Source organism: Cydia fagiglandana, chromosome 9 (assembly GCF_963556715.1).
Source record: "Cydia fagiglandana chromosome 9, ilCydFagi1.1, whole genome shotgun sequence".
Classification (NCBI taxonomy): Eukaryota; Metazoa; Arthropoda; class Insecta; order Lepidoptera; family Tortricidae; genus Cydia; species Cydia fagiglandana.
This window is the reverse complement of record NC_085940.1, coordinates 1621276-1633463: the sequence shown is the minus strand read 5'-3', so window position 1 is coordinate 1633463 and position 12188 is coordinate 1621276. Positions and strand designations below refer to the sequence as shown.

The 12188-nt window shown below is 37.9% G+C and overlaps 2 protein-coding genes and 1 long non-coding RNA gene across 3 annotated transcripts in view; 1 reads left to right on the top strand and 2 right to left on the bottom strand.

The window, feature by feature from the left end:
- Nucleotides 1-12188, bottom strand: part of LOC134667153 (zinc finger protein ZFP2-like) — a 167709-nt gene that overhangs the window by 10848 nt on the left and 144673 nt on the right. The window lies entirely within an intron of this gene.
- On the bottom strand, nucleotides 3551-3979 carry LOC134667123 (uncharacterized). The gene is made up of 2 exons (XR_010098610.1): nucleotides 3842-3979; nucleotides 3551-3730 (listed from the first exon to the last, which is right to left on the bottom strand). It is a non-coding gene; the product is annotated as an uncharacterized LOC134667123 (long non-coding RNA).
- LOC134667171 (zinc finger protein 254-like) lies at nucleotides 7001-10586 on the top strand. The gene is made up of 7 exons (XM_063524485.1): nucleotides 7001-7230; nucleotides 7300-7702; nucleotides 7791-8051; nucleotides 8351-8558; nucleotides 8637-8726; nucleotides 9051-9197; nucleotides 10446-10586. The coding sequence occupies exons 1-7, from the start codon at nucleotides 7108-7110 to the stop codon at nucleotides 10582-10584; spliced, it is 1371 nt and encodes a 456-aa protein (XP_063380555.1). The 5' UTR covers nucleotides 7001-7107; the 3' UTR covers nucleotides 10585-10586.

The following is a 12188-nucleotide window of genomic DNA, read 5'->3' as shown; positions in this document are numbered from 1 at the left end:
TATCTACCACTGAAGTTAGGAAAAAAAGGACAGCATCCAGGAAGATATGTCGTCACTGTAATAAAAAAAAGCGACATAACAATAGTGTCCGACCGAAGGTTCGGTTTCGGTTTCGGTTTCGGCCAGTTTCGGCCAAAAAATCATGTTTCGGCTATAGTTTCGGTTTCGGCCAAAAAACGGCCGAACCTTTCGGCCGGGCCGAAACTTACGAAATGGCACTTCGGACAAAGACCAAAAGTTGGGGAATAAGTAGGACAACAATATTAATACTTACATATATGAATACTGATTAATGTATATGTACAGAAATTAATTGGTTTATTATAAAACACAATTCCAGTAATGAGGGCGCCACTGGACGGTCGACGCAGTCTTAAGAGGCTGTCAATACCTATAACGCGCACACTGTCTAATTGTATCGGAGTGAATGAGATAGCACTGTCGCATGTTACTGGGCCCTGGGCAAGAGAATAATAAGAAAACTCATCATCTTCCTCGCGTAATCCCGGAATTTTTGCCGAGCCGTGGCAATGGGAATGGGAACCTGGGGTCCAATAGACAACTAATCCCAAGAATTGGTGTAGGCACTAGTTGTTACGAAAGCGACTGCCATCAGACTGACCTTCTAACCCAGAGAGTAAACTAGGCCTTATCGGGACTAGTCCGGCTTTCTCACGATGTTTTTCCTTCACCGAAAAGCAAATAGTAATCAAATATCAAATTCGATGTCTTTTTCGCTCTTATTCACTCACTTATTCAGTCATTTTCCTATCTACCTCTAATGGCAAATTTTAAGCGAGGCTAAAGGCTACGCTCAACTAGTGCCGCAAAGTTGATTTTCTCAATAGTTAATATTTTGCGAGGCTGAACAGATGACTATTGATTAAAACGAAGAAAAATCCCTTAAAAATGTTCCCAGTACAGTTTTTCATACGAATACGCGACCTTAGCCTCACCTCACTTTTTACCTCAATTTACCATTGGTTTGTGTTAATTGTGTTCCACGTGTCCTCTACTTCAGCTTATCCTTTGGCCTCGCTGAGCCTTGCTCGGCCTGCGATCTCGCTTTTTAATACAATGGACATTGGTTGGAGTATGTGCTCAACTACTTATCCTGAAAACCTGAAGCACGGCTTTGACTTCGCATGAAAGTTCGCCTCACTGGGGCACTTCGGACTTTTAGGCCCAGATGAAGATCGGTACCCGGCCTTGCGATATTGTTAACAAAAAATTTCGCGCTCGCTGCGCTCGCGTTTTTGGTTGGTTTTATGGTTGACCCTGTATCTACATGTTAGCTTGACTAGTGAATGAATAGAGTTAGCCCAATAAAATTCTGCAATGATTTTGATAGCATACGCAGTGCAACTAGTGCAAATGTTATTTATACGTCATAATTTCATAGAAGTTTTGACGTTTAAAATAACACTTGCATTGCGTGTGTTATCAAAATCGTTGCAAAATTATCTTGGTCTAACTCAAGTAATTTTCTTACAAAACTGCTTAATTAACATCAATCTCAAGGACATTTGGGTATTGACAGCCCCATAATATGTGTGTAAAATGGTTTTATGTCATTTTTTCAACGATTTTAAGAAGTCTAGAAAAGTTTCGGTTTCGGTTTCGGTTTCGGCCGAAACTAGAGCCAAAGCCGAACATTCGGTTTTGGTTTCGGTTTCGGCCAAAAAACATGTTTCGGTCGGACACTACATAACAAAGATAAAAATAGGGATAGGGAATCTATTAAGGACAATTGCGATTGTCAGGTTTCCACAAACAATAATGATCGTACGCATTCTCATGCTCCGCTTACAGCCTCTGCTCCTACTCCGGCCCCGGCCCCGGCCCTGGCCTCAGCCACTGCCCCGGCCCCAGCCGTGAATCCTGCTGATATTATCTCCTCTCAGCCCACAGTCACAGTTAGGAAACAATATATTCATTCAGATTGTTCACCTTATATTGTACATGTACAGAAGCAACAAGAATCTCAAAATGATGGCACTTCAATTCATTCAGTTGCTTTTGGCAACTTTTTAAAACGTAACAACTTTAAGAACATTGTTAATGGCAGCGTTAAACGTATTGGTCGCAATAGAGTTTCACTGTCATTTTCAAAGTATGAGGATGCCAACCATTTTCTTCTAGACAGCCGACTGAAGGAGAATAGATATACAGCATTCATCCCATCATTTAATGTTATCAGAATGGGTGTAGTTAAAGGTGTTCCATCTGAAATGTCCTTAGATGAGGTTAAAGAGAGTATAAGTGTACCAGTAGGTTGTGGAGAAGTTCTAAAATTGAGAAGAATCAATTATAAAGTTGTTGTGGATGGCGTTCCAGTGTGGAAGCCATCACAAACTGTCGTTGTAACTTTTGATGGACAGGTTCTACCAAAACGCATTTTTATGTGTTATAACGCTTTGCCGGTCGACCTATATGTTTATCCAACAATCCAGTGCTTTAATTGCTGCCGGTTTGGTCATACACAGGTGCAATGCAGGTCAAAACCCCGCTGCTACAAGTGTGGACAGGGTCACACGGGCTCCTCTTGCACTGTTGAAGAAGATAGTGCATCTTGTTGCCTGTGCTCTGGTCTTCACTTTGCTACCAATAAGGCTCGTTGTCCTGAGTATGAGAGACAAAAAAATATTAAGTTATCTATGGCCCAAAGTGCTATTTCCTATTCTGAGGCATCAAAATTGCACCCTCCTGTGACCAAACCCTATGCAGATGTGGTTATGGCCACTCCGTCATCTCCCCAGACCCAGACAACTAAAAACAATAATTTAGGTATTAATACACAGCATTCACATTCATATAAAAAAACAGTATTTCTTAAGCCTCGCAGTCCGCCAAAACCTCAGAAAGGTTTCGACACTGTCACACATTTTAATCTATCAAAAGATTATAACATGCCGTCTCCTTCTGGAAATGGTAGTGCCATTGCACAACAGTTTAACAAAAAAACTACCAATGAACTCATCTTAGAACTCATACAATTGTTAAGTTTTAATTTACATAATAATCACTCAGAACCGTCCAACGTTGCTCACATTACCAGTCCATACTCTCATGTTTCCTTCAATAATGGCCAACAATTCCAAAATTCTTCAATGGAATTGTCGCAGCATCAATAATAAAAAAAGCGATTTAATCCATTTAATTAAGAAGTATGACCCTTTTGTTATTACCTTATCTGAAACATGGCTCAGGTCTGAGTCATGTTTCAAAGTTCCAGGCTATGCATGCCTCCGCGAAGATAGGTCGGACGGGCATGGTGGTGTAGCCATCCTTGTAAAAAAATCATATCATTTCTCTCATGTTCCATTAGCACCTCATAATAATGAATTTTCCATCATCTCAGCACTTGTAGATAACATTTGTATAGTTTCAGTGTATATACCTCATCCCTCACTTTCCATACTTAGTGAAGTAAGAAAAATCATATCATCTCTTCCTACTCCATGTTTAATATTAGGAGATTTTAATTGCCATCACCCTGCTTGGGGGTGTTTAAATTCAAGTAGTTTAGGAGAGGAAATAATAGACATAGTTGATTATTATAATTTATGTATATTAAATTCTGGTGTTCCCACGCGTCGGTCTGCTCCCAATGAAAATCCTAGTGCATTAGATTTATCAATTTGTAGTTCTTCCATTTCACATTCCTTATTGTGGGAGGTACTTCCACTTTCCTATGGCAGTGATCATTTTCCAATTCTTATTTCTTTTCCTATTAAAAATAAACCAGTACTTAAAAGATCTCCACTGTTAGCATATAAACTTCAAAATGCAGATTGGGATAAGTTTCGCAAACATATGGATGAGAGGTTGAGTGAATTACCTGATGTATCTCGGGAACATTTGTTTAAAACTTCTGATGCTTTTGCTAAGTTTATAATTAATATAGCTGATGAAGTATTTCCGCGTAAGAAGTCCTCTAAATTCAATATTCCCAGCCCTCCATGGTGGGATTCTGAATGTTCAGCTGTTAAAAAGAGAAAACAGAGTGAGTTAAAGTATAATAATAATATGAGCGAAGAGAACTTTAATTCCTTATTAGTTACATTAAAAGAAACAAAACAGTTTTTGAAAAAGAAGAAAGTCGACAGTTGGAGAGCCTTTTGTGCATCTTTGAGCCCCAGTACTCACCCGTCAGAAGTTTGGAGAAAGGTTAGAATGTTTAGAGGAGCTTTTGTAGAAAATAACACCCTTAATCTTGATCCTAAAGTAGCTGAGAAGTTTTTAGATAAATTAGCTCCTCCATTCGTCCCATCCCCCGTGTGTATTGAACTGGCTTCCCCAACCAATATTGATAATGATAACATGCAGCGTTTTAATGATCCATTCTCGTTATTGGAGCTAAAGAATGTCTTATCGTATGTCATTGATTCCGCACCAGGTTGCGACGGTATTCCATATTCATTTTTGAAACATTCTAGTGACAAGGTTATAGGTTACTTTCTCAATATTATTAACGGGATTTTTATGACAGGTGACATTCCACCAAACTGGAAAATACAGTTGGTGTTACCCTTTCTCAAACCGAATAAACCCCGTAATGATCCAAATTCTTATCGTCCAATTGCGTTATCATCTGTTTTAATTAAGATTTTGGAACATTTAGTTAAAAATAGGTTGGAGTGGTTTATTGAAAGTAAGAAACTATTACCGGATATTCAATATGGTTTTCGCAAAAGCCGAAGCACTTTAGACTGTGTTAGTTTGTTAGTTTCGGATATCCTTTTAGCCTTCTCGAAACGGGAATATGTAGTAGCTTGTTTTATAGATATCAATTCTGCCTATGATAATGTAAATATATCAATTCTTGTAAATAAATTGTTTCTCTTGGGAGTTCCTGTACGCTTGTGTAATATTATTGCTGCTATGTTTTATGAACGATCGATTAGGTTAGATTTAGATGATAAAGTATTACATAGGACTGTTTGGAAAGGACTACCACAGGGTTCTGTTCTAAGCCCTTTACTTTTTAATGTATATACATACGACCTTAGTTCTAATTTGCCAGATTATATATCCATTTTACAATATGCCGATGACATAGTGCTTTACTCTAGAAATAGATCCGTTCAAAAGGCCTGCGAAATTATAAATTCTAGTTTGAAGGAGCTAAATATATATTTAAATAATAATGGGTTAGACCTTTCAGTTCCGAAAACCTCTGCAATTTTATTCTCTCCAAGGAAAAAAACTGTTAATGAAAAATTATCCTATGATGGATCTACAATCTCCTTTCGTGACGAAGTTAAGTACTTAGGAATGGTTTTAGACTACAATTTGTCAGCCAAGGGTCATTGTAATTATGTTAAAGGTAGATGCGAACGCTCATTAAACATATTGAGATGCTTGGCTGGTGTATGGTGGGGCAGCCATCCTTTCTATTTGAAGCTTATTTATAATGCAGTTATAAGAAGCGTAGTTGATTACGGTTCTTTTCTTTTAACACCGGGTACAGAAGATGCCTTTAAAGTATTCAATGTCATACAGAATAAGTCACTGAGGACAATCCTTGGTGCTATGCGAACCAGTCCGGCTAATGCCATGCAAGTGGAGTGTGTTGATCCACCTGCGCATTTGAGACGTCAATTTTTATCCGACAGATTCATTTTTAGGACTGCAATTTTCGGTACATCCTCTTATCACAAAATTATCGACTCTTTATGATCATATGCAGTCGTCTCCATATTGGCGTAATAGATCTCCTCCTTGTATAATTAATAGCTACCTTAAATTTTTGTCTCTATCTTCTCCTACTGTCAGACATATTAACCTTCCTATATATGAGAAAGATTTTGACTCTTTGATTATTTCTCCGCAAGTTTTTCTAGACTCCAATATTTCTAAGGATATAATAAGTGCTCAACCTGTATTTAACAACTTAGTGGGCGAAAATTGGTCTGGTTGGCATCACATATACACAGATGCATCAAAACCTTCTACAAATACTTGTGTAGGGGTTGGTGTATTTCATCACCAGTATAATGTTGTACAAAAAATTAAACTCCCTCCAGAATCTTCGGTATTTACTGGAGAACTATTCGGTATTTATAAAGCTGTTGAGTATGTTTGCATGTTCAATTTAAATAAATGTGTAATTTTTTCCGATTCTAAAAGTTGCCTCCAAATTCTATTAAAATCTCCTTTCAAAATGACAAACAGTTACCCTTTGTTATATGAAATCCGAAACATCTTGTTAAAATGCGAAAAGAAAGGGTTTACTATAAATTTTGTATGGGTGCCAAGTCATTGTGGTATTTCCGGAAATGAGAAAGCTGATCGTCTGGCCGTAGATGCTGTTGCTTCTGGTGATATATTTCCATATAAAAATTATTGCCATGATCTTCTGTTGCTCCCCAAAAGATATCTCAGGTTAGCCTGGGAGTTCTTTTGGTTTTGGAGCAGCTTAGAATCTGGAAGTTATTATCTTACGATCCAAAACGACATCCCTATAAAGCCGTGGTTTTACAATAAAAACTTCAATAGACGCGAAATATCATGTTTAACACGCATGAGACTAGGCCATACAAGTACTCCTTCTGATCTTGCTAGATTTAAATTTATTGATGATCCTAAATGTGACTGTGGTGCTGAGGTGGCTGATATTAACCATATATTCTTTTCTTGTCCCTTGTACGATCGCACTGTTTTCATGGAAACTTTACAATCTAAACATATTCCCTTTCCAACAGACATCCCTTCCTTGCTTATTAATCATGATTTATATAACATCTTAGCATGGTTCATCTCTCATAATAATATAAAAATATAGTATTAAGTATATTTACCATTATCACATTGTATTCTTATACCTGACCTGACCACTTTTTCCAAATTCCGTTCCTTTATTCCTTTCCGCGTTTAATTTCCTACCCTTTTACTTGACGTTGGCTACGGGCAACACCGCCCCCAAGTCCATACAAAGAAGAAAAAAAAAAAAAAAACAAAACAAACACGGCCGGTCAGTCTGTCAAGTGTCAAAATCAATTTCGATTATTTATTGTCCAACATGGCCCAACCCGTGATCTAAACTAATTATTTAAAAAATATAGCTGTATTTTACTTTAATACGTGACACAACAAACCATAACTATGGGAATATGTCGAACGTGCCTCGAAACTCCAGCCGATAAAGATATATCAGAGTTAGAAATGGGCATAAATGAGGACACCAAAAGCTGCTTTGAAATCATGATGTTTTGTTTAGACATAAAGGTGAATATTTATATTTGAAGCATTTCAAAAGTCGTATAACAAATACTAAAGGTGTCCCTCTAATTACAGGTTACACGCGAATCTAAAATTACAACGAATCTTTGCGATGCGTGCTACGTAAGGATTATAACATTTTACAAGTTCAAGAACCTATCTTTAAAAAATGATGCTTATTTGAAATCATTGGACCCCCTTGTATGTAAAGTGGATAAAAAGTCGTCTGTATACGTAGACGCAAACGAAATTAAACATGAGAATTTCTTAGATAATGATGAATATGGTCAAAGTGTGGTTGAAGATGTACATCAAATTAAAATAGAAATTGAAGTAAAAAAAGAGAATACATCCGGAGATGTACAGAGAGATGTTAAGGATGAAGATACACCAGATGATGCAGAATCGGACAAAGAGCCATTGAGTGTGATACAAAAAGTAAAACATGAAAATATTAAAAAAGGGACAAAAGATAATCGTAAGATAATAAATTGTACACCATATATATTTTGTTAATATAATATGTTTTTATGTTTACTTATTCACAATAATGTATTATATTATAGCACTAGCACGAAAAAAACGTGGGCGACCCAAAAAAAGTGAATCTGCAGAACATTCAAAACAAGGCTACCAAGTATGTGAGGAGTGTGGCAAGTCTGTCCGTAACTTAAAGCAGCACACTGCCCGGCATGTACCTACCGGTGAACGGAAGACAGTGCAGTGTGATGCCTGCCCTAAGGTCTTCTGCACAAAAGGAGCTCTGCGAGAACACTACAAATTTACACATCTAGGAATGAAATTTAAATGTGATATTTGTAATAAAGGTAAATTGCAGGTCTTAGGCACTATCATTACTTATTTAAACGAAAATAGTGTAGAAAGTAGAAACAATACAGAATCTATATATTTGTTTGCTTTTACTCTATATCAGGAGTCACCAATTAGTTTCTTCAGGGGTCCGGAATCATATGACCATTGTTGTCCGTTTCTACTTGATTTTATTAAATAAGTAAAAAATATATGTAGGTTGCCGGTTCGGATCCGGTTCGCGATACGACATTTGGTGACCCCTGCTCTATACTGATTAAAGTTAGTCATTGAAATAATAATGACTATTTTCCAGAGGTGACAAACCTAACAACGCACAAGCTGCTCGCCCACGACCGGGACGCGCTCCCGTTCGCTTGCGTGTCGTGCGGCCGCCGCTTCGTGACGCAGTCCGCGCTGGCGACGCACATGATCACACACACAAAGGGCTCAGACACCTTGATCCACGAGTGTGATGTCTGTCACACAAAGTTTAACCGTAAAGGTGTCCTTTCAAGGCACATGTAAGTTTTTATTTCTTGACTATTCTTGTAAATTTAGTTTATGTATATAACACTTATTAATTCATTAAACTTTTACAGGCGGCGGGTGCATGAAAAAGAAAGAAAATATCAATGTGAATTTTGTTCAAAAGGTTTCTTTACGAAATATTCACTTGAATTACATATAAGGTAAGTAAATCAATGATTACGAATAGCACACATTTTCTAATATAATTTTTTTTTCCTTAAAAGTCACTTTTTAGCTATTGAACTGACTTAAAATTATCAGTAGGGGCCAAAGATTTTTTTTTTATTAGACTATGTGTGTGTCCCACTGCTGGGCAAAGGGCTCCCCTCTCCCTTTCCAATCCTCCCTGAGCCAGGACCCAGAGATACTCCATTAAAAATATTTTATACCATCTTAAAATGGTTTCCTTGCTTTTCCATAGAGCAGGTCTATTAAGGGGTTTGAGGCCAGAAACTTATATAATAAGGGTCCTTTTGTACCAACAGGTCCCATAAGAAAGAGCGTCCATACAAATGTGAGGAGTGCGGGAAGACATTTTCTCACAGCGTCTCTCATAAGAACCACCAGCTCATTCACACCGGCGTCAAGAACTATCACTGTGAGGTGTGCAACATGGCCTTTATGAGACTTGAGTGAGTCCGCCATTTGCAACTTTATGCTTCTAAGGCCCCATTCTCACGACAGCTTTTACAACGCGCGTTAAAAAAGCGTTTGAATGACACAACTGGATAACCATGTATGTATTCACACGACAGCGGTGGCGCTTTTTATCAAGCTTTGTTGGATTTTCGACTTTAAGCCTTGGCAGCCTTGGTCATTAAATCGAATTTAGAGTGCGGACAGATTCAAGCGCTTTTTTAACGCGCGTTGAAAAAGCTGTCGTGTGAATGGGGGCTAATGCTTCCCATTGATCATCTGTACGCGTTTTTGTTGAATAAATAATTTTGAATATTATTTTTTAATTATTGAATTCTAAAATCTTTGAAAAATTTCTATTGTACTGTTTAAGAACTTTGGCACGTACTACTCATCATTTTAGAAATATATGGTCTTAATTGAGGACAGTTGAAAAACTTCAGATATGGTATCAAAAACAGACGTGAATTAAAAAATTGACAAAACAATACTATTACCTACATATTACAATTTAGCTCTTTGAAATCATTCAACCGGTTCATATTGAGGACTTATTTGTTGCAAAATTAATCTACTTTGTTCTAGCTTCTTGAAGAAATGTGTGCAACATCCCCCATACGCATGAGAGGTGTTTCAACGCGCGTTAAAAAAGCGCTTGAATCCGTCCACACGCTAAATTCGATTTAACGACCAGCGCTTAAAGTCTAAAATCCAACAACGCTTGATAAAAAGCGCCACCGTATCTGAACAAATACACATGTTTCCATTTGTGTCATTCAAACTCTTTTTTAACGCACGTTGAAAAAGCGCTCGTGCGAATGAGGGCTATACATTAACGTACTATATCTATGGACTGGCCTTAAGCCCCCTCCAGACTATGCGCGTGAATCGCGGGCGAAGCCGCGAGCGCGAGTGTGGACTCGATTTCACTGTCTGCGAAAATCGACACCACACTCGCGTTCGCGGCTTCGCGCCGCGATTCGCGCACGAGTGTGGAGGGGGCTTAACGGGCACTAAAAATGGTACTAGTTTTGCGGTGTGACCCACGAATTCCAGCCAATCATGCAGTCTAACGCAACAAGTTGCGACCGCGCGAATAGCGCGCGAGATGCGAACTCATCAAACCAATCGCGTTGTACCGGTGTCACACCGCTGTACTGGCCCCTGTCATGCCTCATTATTATTGTCCGTAAAGCCAGTCCCTAGATGTCTATGTCAATGGGGCTATATGTTTGTTGTTGCAGATACCTTCGTAAACACATGATAAGTCACACGAAGGAGAAGAATCACCCGTGCCGGTATTGTGGCAAGCGCTTCGGGCGCACGGACCACCGACGGAAACACGAGATCACGGCTCACCAGAAACATTTGTCAGCCGACTGAGCGCTTTTATCTCTATATAGAAGCCAGCCAAGCCTGCAGCGATTTTGAAAGCCCCCGCAGTGCCAGTGTTATTTATACGTCATAATTTCATAGAAGTTTGACGTTTGAAATAATACTTGCACTGCGTGGGCTATCAAATCCGCTGCAGACTTTTCTAGGTCTGACTTTATGCGACTTAAAACTTTGTAACAGACATACATGGATTTGTCGCTAAAAGAAATCGATCTAGGTATATGATTTGGCGATTAGTTATAGTCTGTATCTATAGATTTGAAAAAAAAGTAAAAAAAAACTACCCTCAAATGGCTCCTTAAGCCGGTTGAGTTGAGGGTAGATGAAAACATTACATGATTAAGGGCCAGTTGCACTAACCACAATTACTACCCTAATACAGGGTGTTTGGTACATCGTTTGCCAAATTAAAACGGCAGATAGCTTGAGTCATTTGCTATCTTCTCATGCCTAGAAAAACAAAATTGGCCATGGTATTTTTTACTACTACGCAAGTAAAAATTTGAAATTTACGAAAAACTGTCATAGAAATGAAAAAAAAATTTTGCACCAAATTAAAAATTTCTAGGCCCGAGAAGATAGCAAATGACTCAATCTATCTGCCGTTTTAATTTGGCAAACGATGTACCAAGCACCCTGTATAATATGTACAAATTGTTTGTTTACTTTTATTTAAATATCTAAAGATACAGAGTATAGTTTGCCGCTAACGCGTTATAACGTGAACATTACATTATAATAACATTAATAACCATTATAAATACAATTTCATGTCTTTTATTTGCAGCCTGCCTACCCAAATTTTGAGATTTGACATGTTTAAGTCATTTGTTATACATTTGTACCATCCCACGAGAATATATACAGAGGGGCTACCGCGAAAACAGAAATTCGCAAATTGCGGGGATCTTTCTCTTTTACTCCAATGAAGGCGTTATTAGAGTGTGTAACGTTATTAATTCATTAATAACGTTTGTTGTTAAAAATATATGATGATCAATGTAAGTACTGGCATTCAATTCCGTCACGAGTAACGACGCGAGGACCGAATTGAATGCCAGTACTTACATTGATTTCTCTGTCACTAATTACGCCTTCATTGGAGTAAAAGAGAAGGTAGGTAAGCTGCATGGCTTAGGATATTTTTACCACCTGGGCTATAACCGCGAAAATCGAAGTTCGCAAATTGCGGGCATTTTTCTCTGTCACTTGTAACGTTATTAATTCATTAATAACGTTTGTTGTTAAAAATATATGATGATCAATGTAAGTACTGGCATTCAATTCGGTCCTCGCGTCGTTACTCGTGACGGAATTGAATGCCAGTACTTACATTGATCATCATATATTTTTAACAACAAACGTTATTAATGAATTAGAGTCTGGCTACTGAAATTTTACCTAAATTATTGGCGGGAAATTCAAAAAATCTTGGGCTGGTCACACTTTGTGTAGTAGGAATTATAGTTTTGATACTAGACAATATCTTTGATATTCTGTGCACAAATAAGGTACCTAAGGAAATAAGCTAAATAAACGTTTAAGTGCACTCAAAGTCAGCTCACATAATTTCTACCACTATTTAAAGTACA

Coding starts and splice junctions, on each gene's coding strand:
- LOC134667171 (XM_063524485.1), top strand. CDS start 7,108: ATGGGAATATGTCGAACGTGCCTCGAAACTCCAGCCGATAAAGATATA. Junction 7,703..7,790: donor AAAAGGGACAAAAGATAATC/GTAAGATAATAA, acceptor ATTATATTATAG/CACTAGCACGAAAAAAACGT. Junction 8,559..8,636: donor GGTGTCCTTTCAAGGCACAT/GTAAGTTTTTAT, acceptor AAACTTTTACAG/GCGGCGGGTGCATGAAAAAG.